Source organism: Ammodytes marinus (assembly GCF_949987685.1).
Source record: "Ammodytes marinus genome assembly, chromosome: 13".
Classification (NCBI taxonomy): Eukaryota; Metazoa; Chordata; class Actinopteri; order Uranoscopiformes; family Ammodytidae; genus Ammodytes; species Ammodytes marinus.
Window position 1 is genome coordinate 20,142,342 of NC_137217.1, and position 14,671 is coordinate 20,157,012.

Sequence of the window (14,671 nt, forward strand, 5' to 3'; positions counted from 1 at the left end):
CGCGATGATGCGTTGGCCGCGATAAAGCGGCGCTTTGGGCGCGGTAGCCGCGTTACCGCACCATGCGCGAGTTCAAAAAATGTAACTTTTAACGCTCCAACGCATGACGTTTACCCGCGTTGGCCAATCAGCGGGTCAATGAGCTTGACCTGACGTCACGGACATCGGCACGGTGGGAGGACAACACAGAGGCTGAGAAACACCGAGTAGGAAATGTATTTGCGGCTGGCTGGTGATATGAAGCCGCTCGGGGTTGGGTTAGAAGACGTGGGGAAAGTGAGCCAGGAGAATGGGCTTCCTGGTTAATTCAGTGAATATGTGCGCTGTGCTTTAGCCGATAAACCAAGTTAGCACCGGTCGGATAGCGTTAGTTAACTCACCCGGTTGTGTGCGGCCACCACCTCCATAATGAACCCAAACATAACGGCTAAGTCCGGGGAACTTTCACAACGAGTAGCCTACAGCGAAGCACCGGTGTTTATGCCTCTACGCCAGCCACGGACCCGTCACAGCCAGGTAGGGTAATGTAGGCTACTTGCCTTTATTTTCTACTGCCCTGCGCACAATGCTGCTGTAAATGTGTTTGGTATGGTGCTGCCTTGCTGTTTGTGTTCATTTCCGAGTGGCGTGAATCTGCAATGCTGTTTTAAGGCTATTTGTTCCGTTCAGTTGCTGTTTATTTGTCTTTTGGCACAATTGTTGGCCGTGTTGTTGTTGTTTTTGTGCGGACATGAACGCTGTTGTGTCGGGTCGGGTCTGATCTCAGCCATGGTTGATTAGTGGAATAAATATATGGGGGGGGGGGGGGGGGGGGAGAGACTAGCTGCGTAGCGTTGGGCACGTTGAACCATTTTTTTACACAAAATGTCCAAGCGCCAGATCAGTTGGGCGCTTTGGCCACCGCACCCAACGCGTTTGGTGTGTTCGCACCTTTAAACATAGCATATTATTCCATCTCACTGCCTGCTTTGTTCTTTCTTTCTTTCTTTCTTTCTTTCTTTCTTTCTTTCTTTCTTTCTTTCTTTCTTTCTTTCTTTCCTTTTTTTTTTTTTTTTTTGACGGGCGTAACAGGTGTCATAACCGGTCACATTTGGCCACACAGTCTTTATTATAGAGGGAGACTACAAATGCTGGTTTATTTTCTGAGGCTGGAGTAAAAAATAAATAAATAAAAATAACCGGCGTAGGCTACAATAAATTTACATTTGTTTGGCAGCTACATCACACAAATCCTGCTACCTGTTTTCAAAGCTTATTTCGCCTCTCTTGATTCCGTCCAATGGGAATGAGCGGCGGGACTGGAGGCGGAGAGAGAGGCAGATAAGTTGGAGGAGAGAGTGAGAGACGGATCCGGGGAGACGGAGCTGTATAGAAGGAGTGGAAGTCGGTGCAGTCACACATTAAATCACAGCTTTCACTGTTCATCTGAGGACTCTTTCGTTTCGCGTTTCATATAATTTCCATGTTTTCGCCCGTTTTAGTTGTTGTTTTTTTTTTACGTTGATGCACATTTTTTTTTACGTGCAGCCACAGGTTGGCCGATTTAATCCAACCACCATGGATAAACGCTCTTCATCTCGACTCGACTGCGCCTGACTGGACTGACATGGGCACCGTGATGGACGGATCACTGATGAGTGATACAAAAACAAACTGATCACAAGCTCAAGTGAGCGGAGACGGAGGTGGAATCTGTGGAAAAGCGACGCACAATTTCCAAGACAGGAGGGCGAGGGAACCTGTGGAGGGACCTATATGAACGCAGGCGAAGCGACAAGATGACAGGATGGCCGTGACAACATGAAAAAGAAGAAGAGTGGTGGTCTCTTTTCATCCAGCCAGTGAAAACAACTCACCTGGGGGACAGGCACTGAGAGAGAAGAGGCAGGAGGTAAGTAGAGAAACAAGGAAAGGGAGGAGGGGGACGTGAAGGTGTCGGGTTATATCATTCTGAGAGTAAATTATTGGTTTGGATCAAAAATAAATGTACCTAATGCAGACCACTTATGGGAATACACACACAGTCACAGTACTTCTCCAGCTATATGAACATTGACTGCTGTTGAATCATCATCGTGATCTCATTTCAATAGTGTTAAGCCAGAGGATGTGCACCATCCTCCTGGCTAACAACAATGTAACACAGATGACATTTTGTGGCAGATATGGCTTGAAGCACTGTGGGATGTGAGAGAAGGGGAAAACAGAAATGGAGAGAGAGAAAGCACGCAGTTCCAGGGTCTGACTGGGCAGCTGACTCAAATGCGACTCAGAGAATAACATATTCCCCAATTATGGCTACTTTTCTTCACTCTGCTGCCCCCATTTGTCACACATCGTGGGCTTTTGGAGTTCAGTAACTAACCATCACAAAACTCGCCCACTCCTCCCTACAGCCACACTCCCTCCCTTCATCCCTCTCTACGTATGTCCTGTCTTCATTTCTGCCTCCATGATAAATACTCTGTATTCTCAGTAAATGTTTTCCTTTTGTGCATTTACAGTTCTTCTCTTTCTTTATGTTGTGTCTGTAGACGGGCGCGTGGCCACAGCCGTGACCATGGAGCCTACCCCCTCTCTGAGCTTGTCTCTGCTGGGAGGGAGCGAGGATGAAGACCAACGCTTCCTCCTTCCCCTGGGCGGTATATCCCACCCTTCCACCACTGGCAGCCAGCCAGGATCAAACCATTCCAACCACATGGGAGGATCCAGCCTAGACCGTTTGAATGGCAGCACACCGTCCCCGTCCCTTGCCACGCCCAACTTGCCTCCAACATCGCTCCCCAAGTTGCCCCTGTCCACCTCCGGGGCCCAGCCACTGCCCCCGTCCATTCCCAACGCCCTGCACCCCACCAGCACTCCGCTGTCCTCCTGCCTGGGCTCACAGCACAGCCTGAGCGGGGACAACTCGCCCGTCTACAATGCCCTCTTTTACTCTTCCCACTCACCCTCCATGGAGCGGGACAGGGACAGAGAGCGCGACAGAGACCGGGAGAGAGAGAGGGGCTGCAAGCACAGACAGGCCAGCCCTCTGGTCCACCGTAGGGACAGTAACCCCTTCACAGAGATCGCCATGAGCTCCTGTAAGTACACAGGCGGGGTCATGAAGCCCCTGAGCCGCCTTAGCGCCTCCCGCAGGAACCTCATAGAATCAGAAAGCAGCAGCGAAACCAAAGAGGCTGGCGTTTCAGCTGTTGCCGGGGCAACAGTCGGAGGGGGCCACGACCGGCAGAGAGAACCACCTCCCACCTATTCAGTGGCCCAGTCCTCTGCCAATCAGCCCCTCATCCAGAGCCCTCCAGAGATTGTCATTTCATCCAAAGAAGACTTGCCGTACCCCATAGGAGGGTATGACATCACCGACTCCACATCCAACCAGATGTCCATTTACCACCAGAACCACACACTGGTGGAGAACAGGCGGGTGGAGCCACGGAGGGCCAGCAGGCAGGCGGGAGCAGCAGTGGTGGGCACCGGGGCCAGGGGCAGCACCTCTAAGGCCTCAAAACGGAAGAACCAAAACATTGGCTATAAACTGGGGCATCGCAGGGCACTCTTCGAGAAGAGGAAGAGGCTGAGTGACTATGCCCTCATCTTCGGGATGTTTGGCATCGTCGTCATGGTGATTGAGACAGAGCTGTCGTGGGGCGTTTACACTAAGGTGAGGATACAGACCAGTGATACTTAAAAGGTGCATACACAGAAATCTGTTTACTGGTTAGGTTATGGTTTGTAAGACTACAGTTGAGTAATGTCTTCTATGGCTCTGGAGGAGCTTTGTCAAGTGTGAGAGAAATACACTGTTGATGTCAAAGTCATGTCATCAGGGTTTTTATTGGCTTGGGCTAGGGGCTACAACTTTATACAGGAAAGGGTCTGGAGTGTGAAAGACATGGTGATATCAAAGGGAGGAGTTCATGGGAAGTTCAGGATCCAGTGTTTTTGGGAATTGTGACTCTAACTCAGTGCTTCTCAAATGGTGGGGGCTGCCTTGATTTCAAACTGACCAAGCACGCTAGCAAGCGCGATGTGTGCTTGTGTATGGTCATATCCACGCGAAAGGCCGCGATTTGCAGTAAATAAATGTCCACGTGTCTCCAAGTGTCTCTGTAGGCTATTTAAAAAGAAATCAAGCAAGTAGACTAATAATAACATTAATGAATTATTGGTATCGCATCACAGAAGGCCTATTGGCCTATAATGATTAAAAAAAACATCACCTTATCTATGTTTACAGTTTTAAAATGTTTTGAATGAAATGCAAACCTCAGTGAATAATTTGCTCTTGTTTCTCTGTCCTGAGATTCACACAGACTGAGCAGTCTTGTTTAAATGTTACAAATTGAGCTAATAAACTGAACTTTTAATTTTTTTGCTGCAGAAGTTATCTCAGCTCATTTTTGTTATGTAATTTGATAATAAGGTGATTGTATACAGAATGCTCGTGCCAGAAACTCATACAGTGGTTTTGTACAGATAAATAAATAAATATTAGCAGGTTCTCAATAGTATTTCAATTTAGTGGGGGGGGGGGGGGGGGGGGGGTGCGAAAAAAATTCTGTCCCCTAGGGGGGGCATGACAGAAAATAATTGAGAACCACTGCTCTAACTAAAGACGGTCAGGATATCTCAGCCTCTACTGCTACAACTTTAACCATTCTGTCCCCCAACGTTATGCTAGTGCAATAATAGGTAGATTGCTCCTTTCATTAAGACGTTGTACACGTAAAGCTATCCAACAATGTCCACCAATGTCAGCTTGGGTTGTGGTTGTATTGTTTTGCATTGGTAATAAATTGCCTTTATATTGATATTAGCCTTTAAAAGTGACAGGAATTGAAGGGGGTGGAGGGAAGAGAATACTATTGTGAAAAGGTTCTCCAACCAGATTGAAACAAGGGATGATCAATTTAAACCCCCAGGTCATCCTTCCACCAGTTCTTATGTTAATCCATGATTGGTACTACCCACCCAGACAGACCAGCACCATGTCCATGTTATTGAAGGGTGTTGTACTCTAATGACTAGGCCTGACAGCTTCTGCTTTTGGGTGATGAAATGCAATGATGCAGAGGACAAGGGGGGCAGATTTATCAGTAGGAGGCCAGGATCTCATTTGTCTGTGTAATGGGGAGTGTAATAAGCTGAATTGGGTATTGGCTGCTATTGTCTGTTTATTATGGTGTGTGTGTGTGTGTGTGTGTGTGTGTGTGTGTGTGTGTGTGTGTGTGTGTGTGTGTGTGTGTGTGTGTGTGTGTGTGTGTGTGTGTGTGTGTGTGTGTGTGTGTGTGTGTGTGTGTGTGTGTGTGTGTGTGTGTGTGTGTGTGTGTGTGTGTGTGTGTGTGTGTGTGTGTGTGTGTGTGTGTGTGTGTGGGTGTGTGAGCCAAAGGGTTCCAGTTCGCAATTGCATGTGGATGTGCATGTGCTCACCTTCCTGATACAGAGGTACTTCTGCCCCTGTTACGAACCTTCTACAAAGGGTTGGTTTTCTTTAGCTAATGAGTTGGAAACATTACTTCCACTTATGCATCTTATTATTTATGTCTCACTGATCACGTGAAGGAGAGTGTAGGATCATATGAGAGTACAGCTTTACAGTAGCTTATTAGAATAGACCAGCCTGACGTGTCTCTGTCTCCAGTTGATACTGTGTTGATCTCTGTGTTATTGTCACTGCTTGCAAATAAATACTTGTTCTATTGTGCCGGCTTGTGTCTTTGCTTCTTTTTCTTTTTGCCTCTGTCTCCCAATAATCAGTTTTTTTTAAATCACTGTTATGGAGGCTATATCTTTTTGATAATGAAAATTCTTAGTTTGTATTTTTCTCTCTGTCGATGTGTTCTCTTCCGACCCTCTTCCTGCTCTCTCTCTCTCTCTCTCTGTCTCTCTCTCTCTCTGTCTCTCTCTCTCTCTCTCTCTCTCTCTCTCTCTCTCTCTCTCTCTCGCTGTCTGTCTCTCTTCTATTTCAACTCAGCGCTTCTCTTTTTATCCTTTTTTTTCTGTCCTTCTTTCATTTTCCCCCTCACTTCCCTTCTCCCACTGCTCCTGTGCTCTTCCAGTGGGCAACAAACTGGGGGAGTGTGATCGTGAGAGAGAGAAGTGGCTGGGCCAGAATGAATGGCTGTAGAAGGCGAGAAAAAAGCCTGCGATAATTAAAAGCCTGACTTAGGTTCCTAAGCCTCAACCAAGGCAGTCCTAATCAGAATAAGGCAGCGTTGCAGATCAATAAGAATTTATGGACAGAGTTGGAATTAGAGCAGGGTGGCCACTGTATTTGCCAGGGCTCAGACCATATTGGTGAATCTATGTTCATTGAGATATTTAGTTAAGAACAGATAGTCGGAGTTGAGAATAGTATAGTTTGTTTTTTGCACCTCATAGACTCCTTTCAGAGTTGTACATTTGGGTTTTAGTTGTAATTTTTTTATACTTTTTTCGTGGTTGTAGATTTGATTAGAATCCAACAGAGAACAGATACAGGAGTTCCATCATACAGGTCAAGCCCTCTCTTAGATAATAGAGATTGAAGGAAGCCCGCTGGTTGTTGTGAAAAATTAATAGAGATCACAAGGATGAAAGATTGAACGGAAAGGGACGGCAGAGGTAGAAGTGGAGAGGTTCCTGCAGTGCTTCAATGAAGTCTGGGGGGAAGCCCTGAAGGATTTCTTCTATTGATTATTGATAATCACCCACGCACACGTGCACTGTCCGTGCCAGCACACAAACGCACACCATAAAAATGGATTTTGGTTTTCAGAGGTGCTAGCTTGTTTGCTGTGTATTGACAGCTTTTATTGAGTGATGGTGTGAGAGCTAGTGGGGAAATGGGCTGGGAACAGATAATTTTTCCTTATTGAAAATTCAATAAATACATTTATATACAGTAGGGGAGTGTGGCCTAAGTTGTGCATTTTGGAAGTTGTGCCACCCATTGTTTCTAGAAAACCGTGGAAGAAATTGGAAATGTGACCACATATTTAAGAAGAGCCATCCATTTGACTCATACTGTAAAGAAAGGAGACACAAGGAATAAGATATAAGCACATTTATGCTCAAAAAACTGTTTTGCCTTTCAAAGTAAAATTTACATGATCAAGGTTTTTTGATTATTGTGTCTGAACAATTATAGACAAGTTTGAAAACATTTGACACATGTTTTAGTGCTTTAGTATGCTACACTTTGAGTCTATACAGTTAGCACGATGTCAGCCCTAAATTGCTGCATCATGCTTATTATCCACATTTCTGGGATTGGGGTGATTTGTGCCAAAGGGCCTAGGTGAGTTATAAGTAAGTAAGTAAGTAAAATGTATTTATAAAAGCACATTTATGACAGTTTGCACTGTCCAAAGTGCTTTACATATTGCATTCAGTAGGTAAAAAATGAAGATACAATAACAATAACCAAAATAAAAGACGTAAAGCCCATACATCCACATAAACACAGATAGTAGTGCAGAGGTAAGATAGTTAATGGGGAGGAAACACCAGGGTGTACATATGGGTTTTGAGCCTTGATTTAAAGGCAGCAATGTAGAGGGAACCACATTTGTCAGGTGGCAGTTGGTTCCACAAGCACGGAGCAACTAGTGCAAAGTACATTTCTGAGAGTTGTGGCATGGCTGTATACGCTGGTCACCAAAAGAAAGTGATTGTCTACAGTAGCTCAGAAGAGAGTGACATCTCAATTCCACTTAACGACACCACTGATGAGAGTTCAGATGGCCAGAAAGATGATGATGGTGACTTTGTCATTGTGAGCTTTGCAGGTAAAACCATTAGATCTGCTAGGCCTTGTTAAAGAAAATTGTCCTTCAATCTTTGTCAACTATTTACTTTATTTACTTTAAATACACCTTAAATAAGTGATTGTCTAATGGATTGGTCTTGCATTACAGTTTATGAGATATATAGCAATGGCACAATTTACCCCATGGTATTCTCTCCAACCGCACAACTTACACCACACCGGGGGCAAGTTGTGCAACAAGACAACTTTTTTTCCGAAAGCTATATTTCTTCAACAGTTTATTCCAGATCCAAAGTTTTTATTGCCAGGGATGCACAACACCCTGAAATATATGTACATATTTGAGTTGGAGACTTTACTGTCAAGGCCTTACTTTAAAGTCACTTTGAGTGAACAGTTGCACAACTTAGGCCACTCTCCCCTATATATATACTGTACTTATTTGTGTAGTTGTGAGTAGCTGTAAACTAAATGTCATATACAGTCAGTGTGTGTGTGTGCTTCTACCTAACCAGTTGTTCTATCATTCTCCTAAAAATAGAAATGGAGAATAAAAATGGAACTGAAAATGGTGGGTTGGATGGTGTATGTGTGCCTGTGTTAGGATAAAGGGAGCAAGGTTAACAGAACTGGGCATGGTGTTCCTGACTGTGGGTTCAGTGAGTAAGCATATGTATATTCATGTGCTGAAACAGATTTCAAACCCCATCAGCACATACTGTGGCTACAGCTGACATTTTCCAGTAATTGTATCAGGGTCTCTATTTTCGGTTATTTATTCGGTTATCATGCCTAATTCAGTGCAGTTCAACACAATGTGTATGAGAAAGGCAGCATTTTAAGATTAGTGATGTAGATGGAAACTGTTCTTATGTATTCATTATGAATTTATTATGTATTAATCAGGGTGGCCAACCAATCAGAGACAAAGAGCCACATTTTTTACTGTGTTACCGCAAAGAGCCACATCGTACACACGGGTACACACAGTGGCGATTCCAGGAAATTTTGACTGGGGGTGGCCAAGGTGGGCCACAGAGTTAGAGTGGGGTGGCCATCGCACCCCTGAATGAATAGCATGTGATATGCTGTACAACCAATTCAAAGATGATTCATAATCCCAAATGCCCAAATCATGTTAGTATCCATTGTAATGTTTGTCAGAAAACTAAACCCCTGAAGGGGGGTCTGGGGGCATCCCCCCCCCAGAAGATTTTTTTGTGTTTTTAACATGTAATCTAAGCATTCTGGTGCATTCTGGCGAAGATAATAAAGGAAAAAGTCAATATTTATTTCAGCTCAGATGAATAGTAAAGTTAGCAAGACAACATAACTTGCTAGCAGCCAGATGCCTAACAACTGCACAGAGGGACGGATGACCACTAGCTTTTGACCAAATATCTTGCTAAAAAAATAAACCTTTATTTATGAAAGTCTGCCCTTGCTAAGAACATGTTACACTCGCTAACTACAAACTTTAATTTTTTTATTCAGATTTCAAAAATCTGCTGGGACACGTGCCTATACACATGCATGGGTGGCACGCATGTCACAAGCACACTTATGCTTTTTTAAGACCTTTGCTGACCAGAGACTAGTTCTAGTGGCCACAGTCCTACCATTAATTTAGTAATTGAAAATTGCAAACTGATCTCATATCAGTGGATTGGAGTGTTTGTGTGATGAACTTGGCAACTACCTATCAAAAAAAAATACATATGATCTCTGAACTAGGATACATATCAGGAAAAAAATTTAATTAAAAAAATAAAATGAAAATAAAAAATAACATTTGAACTGGGGGGGGGGGGGGGGGCACTGGGGTGGCCAGTAAGATTTCAGGGGGGGGGGGGCGTTTTTATTTTTGCGGGGAGCTTGCACATGCATGCACAAGCATTATTTATTTAAAAAAAAAAAAAAAACAGGGGGCCCCACACTAGGACTTGAAACGGGCCCCCAAGATCGTTAAGGCCGCCCCTGTGATAATGACAGGACTGGACTCCTAGGTTGCGTTCCGAATCGCATACTTTCTACTATATAGTATGTAGAAAAAAGATTTAGGATGTCCCGATTCTTGTGGCCAGATTTAGGATGGTTAGAATACCCGGATGGTCTACTTCATGCGGCCAAGATTGTTAGTGTTGAAAAGTGCATCCTATTTGGGCGATTCTGACCCACAATCCAGTGCGCACGTGAAGTGACGTAACATCGACGAAGCCTATAGGTCCATGTTATGAAAACAAACGGGGATGCGACGGATATAAAACCAAGAGGCAAGATCAAGGTGCAATGTTATGATGAAATAAGAGAGAAAAGTACGTCCCAATAGTATGCCTACTGCATCCTAACTAGATTATTTTTATCGTCAGATGTAGTATGTAGAATAGAAAAAAGAAAGAGTATGCGATTCGGAACGCAACCTTACAGTACTAAAGACGACAGGGCAGTCATTTTCAACAATGAACATTGTGTGCACTGCCTCACACACAAACTCTCAGTTCAACCAAGTCCACAAACAAAAATATAACAATTTAAAATAGCGTTTTTCTCTTACTATGCATGTTGCTTTGTGGGACTTACTTTTAGCATGGAGAGAGCTGAAGTGGCGCCGAAGATTTGAAGCCTTGAAATGCGCAAATGACACCTGGCATATAAGGCAGAATGGCCTGCCATAACGTTCAACAAAAAATTTTCTCCCACTCTGTTTCGTAGCGAACTTGACACAAATAGTTTACTCACGGAAAACCTCCCTCCAAGCTGAGCGGGCAGTTTTATGTTGCGTCCGCACCAAACGTTTGCGAACGTTATGTTGCGTCCTCAATTAAACATTTGCGAACAGGCATACACATAGGGCCTACACATTAATAAAATAAAAAATGAAATAATAGACAACATGTAAAATGAACGTAAGAGCCGCATGAAACATTTGCGAACATGCACACACATAGGCCCACACAAAAAAAAAGTATATAAAAAAAAATTAAATAAATTATAATCACATAATTTGATATGAACTGAAGAGCCGCACGAAGCTGGGCAAAGAGCCGCATGCGGCTCGCGAGCCGCGGGTTGGCCACCCCTGTATTAATGTATACTTATGTATTTTCAGAAGTGGTGGAAAGTAGCTGAGCAACTACAGTCCACTTAAGTACTACACTTAAGTACAATTTTGAGGATTCATGCTACTGTTTACTTCTTTACTACATTTACTTGACAATTACAATTTACTTTTCAGATAATGGTTAATCATGAAAAACACAATGAACTTGTAAAATGCAATGAGATTTTTATAGATTAAATACCCAATCAAATATAAAGTAGTTTGCTCCACCCAAAATAGCCACAACACCACTTACACATTGATGTATCAGTTAGAATATAATTAAGATAATTATGTTGATCACTCCCAGAGGCCTTTTTCTTGTTGTAGAATAAGCACTTTCCTTTGTTGCTTTGAGTTTATTTTGCTGCCATCACTTATGTATATTTACTAGAGTAGGATATTGAATGAAGGACTTCACTGGTAAAGAAGTAATTTTTATTCAGTGTGGCACTGGCATCCATAAATATATATCTGAATGCTTCCACCACTGATATTCAGCTCTCTAGGCAGTGGCAGGGAATTCCTGTGCCGTAAATGTCAGATTTCTAATGGATGAGATATAAATTGGATTATGCAGAGAGTATATTAGATGATGAAATAATTCATGAATGTGAGGTAATTTAATTTGCTCTCGGGCGAAACCGTGAGTTTTCCCACAAAGAAAATCAAAGGCGAAAACCAAACTGAGCCTTCACAAATTGCTGACATAACTTTTTCTTGTGACATGTTTTGACAGTCTCTGTACTTTACATCTGCAGAGTGCCAGGCATCATATGGTATTTCTAATTCTACGTTTCCTGTGGCCTTGCTCACAATCTGGGTAACCCGTTTGCCATTGACCCAGGACCTTGACACTTACAAGGGTAAACGGCTTGGACAGTTCCTCTTAAAAAAAGCTTCTATTATTTATTTATTAGGAACAAGTTAATAGGGAGATGGTCCCGGGTCAGCCACAGTGTCTCTATCTGCGAGTATCATGATGTTCTCAGACACCTGGGACCTTAGTATGTGGCCTGTCACTTTGTAATATCAATAAATCGTATGGCCCATGTTGCTCCCTTTGGGGCCCCAGCTATATGCTACCTAGCCTGGCACCGCCAGCCTACCTACTTCCACTCAATTTTAATTTCCCTTCAGTAGTAGGTCTGGGTCCACGGTATATTCGCGGGTTTTCTCAGCCAAATTTTTGGCTGTCCAATCAGCGAACAGAGGGAGTGGCTGAGAACAATGACGTTGAGGTTGTGCGCCCGTTTCAGTTGTAGGCTGTATCCCATTACAGAGACCGCCTCCTTGGTAGGAGGCGGTCTCGCGGTCTATGAAGGCTATAGCCTATGAAGGCTGATTCGAAGGCCGAACGAGCGTTGTTAAACGGGACGGTCTCCGCAGGTCTCCGTTTACAAGCATTTCCGGTTTACGTAACAAGCCGTTACCTTGCGTGAGGACTCGCCGCTCCTGTGCTGCCTAGCAACCCTGATAGCTGCCAACGGAAACAGCCTTGTCAACAGAGGAAAAAATAAAAAGAAGTTGCCTACCAGACGAAAAGAAGAAAAAGTACAAGAAAAAAAGAAAGGAAGATAAAAGTTAAGAAGATGGAGCAACACGTTGCTGTTTTGTTATTTTTTACTTTATTGTATGCCATCTCTGAAAAAAACGCAATGAATCATGGGATATGTTGGGCTGCGAAGGATACATCTGATGCAGCCTTCAAAACCGTGAAACGAAGGCTGCATTTCTCGTCCGCATATGAGGAGCCTTGCAAATGGAACAACCTTTGCGCGCCGCTATGACGCAATCGGTCTTCAAATGCAGCCTTCGTAGACCGCAACCCCTGAATCGAGATACAGCCATAGTCAGAAGCTGGCGCATGACATACTGTACGTCACGACCAAATGTTATGCGATTGGTTATGGCAGATCCAGAGTGGCACTTGGCAGATCCAATAGTTTTAAACTTGAACACCCGTCTTCAAGTGAGTTAACGTTTTTCAATTGAGCAATTCCAGATCTTCTGTGCAAATGAAATGAAGTACGATGGTCTGGTAGGACCAGGCTATATGCTACCTTTCACGGCTTGCAATTGAACAAGGCTATTCTGAGGGAACGCACAGCAGCTGTTGCCTGTCAATACAACCACTTGACACCTTGACGTACAGATGCATGTTGTGTGTGTGTGTGTTCGAGGCAGACGAATGGAGAATCTTATGTGAGCATGAACCCAATAACTGTACATTTCTCACCACAAGCACAGATGAGTTCATAGAGTGCGCACAGGGCTCCCTTCCAGTCCCCCTATCCTTCCTTCCTTCCCTCATTCTTTATTCTCACATATAGGGGAGTGTTTCCGTTCCTCTCCTGGTGAGGAGTCTTAAATATTTCTCGATTCATTCTTCATCTCCTACAATTCCTTTGAGCTTCCCCCGTCTCTCTCTCCCCAAAACCATGACACATCTCCCCTAACATCTACTTGGAGACCTTTGAAGACCTGTCTCTGTCAGGCCACTTACGGTGCCGGTTTGCTGTTATTCAGACAGTCCATGAGGAACATCAGGGAATTGATTTCACCGACTGCCACCGTATTCTCTGAAGGAGCTATCAGAAATCTCAGCACTTCTGCGCCGCTCGCTCCCCCCCCCCCTCCTCCTCTCCTCCCCCTTCTCTCTTTTCCTCTACTCTGCTGCTCCACACTCCCTTCGTTTTCTAGAAGACAGGTTTCTAAGGGACGGTAGATCCCACAGGTCTAGCTTACTAACAGGTACAAATATACAAATTTCTTTCAGTGAAACAAGGCGAGGCCACCTCTCTTTGTATGTGTGAGTGTGTTGGTACAGATGGGTGTGTTAGACCTTGCATCATCCCTCGGTAACATTACATACACGTCACAAGTATATGTCGTCTCCTCTTATTACAACACATATGGAGTGTGTGTGTGTCTTTTTGACACAATGAATTCATGTATGTCATATTAGTGTCCATGTATGCACCTGTTTGTATGTGTGCATTCACATCTCCAATGCCTGGATTTAATTGAGTGTAGGGCCGTAATGGCGTGTGTAAATGTGCAGTTGAGTGTGTGTGTGTGTGTGTGTGTGTGTGTGTGTGTGTGTGTGTGTGTGTGTGTGTGTGTGTGTGTGTGTGTGTGTGTGTGTGTGTGTGTGTGTGTGTGTGTGCACTCTGGTGACATCTCTCCTCTGTCTACTGCCTGTTTCCCTTAAGACTGATTGCAAGGAGGCATCGAGCTGACAGGGAGAGACCTCCAAGGCTAACTCATTACAACATGCTCACATACACTCTGACACACACACCAACACGCATTTATATGCACTAACAATACAATGAGCCACGAATCATTACGGGAGTACTGTGTTGTTGGGCTTTGTGTTTTGCTCTCACATCTGTGTCAATAAGGGTGGGGTAGGGACAATTGGGGCAAGCACTCATCTAGATACTAAATACTATCTGGTTTGGTATGTGTCTGTGTGTGTGTCGTGTGTTGATATAACTAAATAAGCGTAAAATGCTCATTATCTCTGCATGTTATCGACCAGACCTTTGATCAATAGACACGAATCATACTTATGCACAGCTGGTCGACAAGAAATGGGAGAAGTAACATTAGACACACGACTTGCCCAACTCCTTGTGCTGTTTGTTCATTTGGATGTGCATGTCATGATTTATGATTACATTTCTGTGGTTGTTACTGCCCAGCTATATATCAGCTTACTTTACCTGGCAATGACATAAGTAAAACAAAAACACTTTTTGTTATGTTTGATTTATCTGTACACAAATAGAAATGTTAAAACAACAGTTTGTGGT

The 14,671-nt window shown here is 43.8% G+C and overlaps 1 protein-coding gene across 1 annotated transcript in view; it reads left to right on the forward strand.

Moving 5' to 3' along the window:
- Nucleotides 1-1,817: 1,817 nt before the first annotated feature.
- kcnn3 (potassium intermediate/small conductance calcium-activated channel, subfamily N, member 3) overlaps nucleotides 1,818-14,671 on the forward strand; it is a gene marked incomplete at its 3' end in the record, with an annotated part of 83,422 nt that continues 70,568 nt past the window's right edge. The window contains exons 1-2 of the mRNA XM_080039145.1: nucleotides 1,818-1,891; nucleotides 2,535-3,661. Of these exons, the coding sequence (XP_079895271.1) occupies nucleotides 2,561-3,661 (1,101 nt within the window). The 5' untranslated portion in view covers nucleotides 1,818-1,891; nucleotides 2,535-2,560. The remainder of the gene's footprint in view (nucleotides 1,892-2,534; nucleotides 3,662-14,671) is intronic.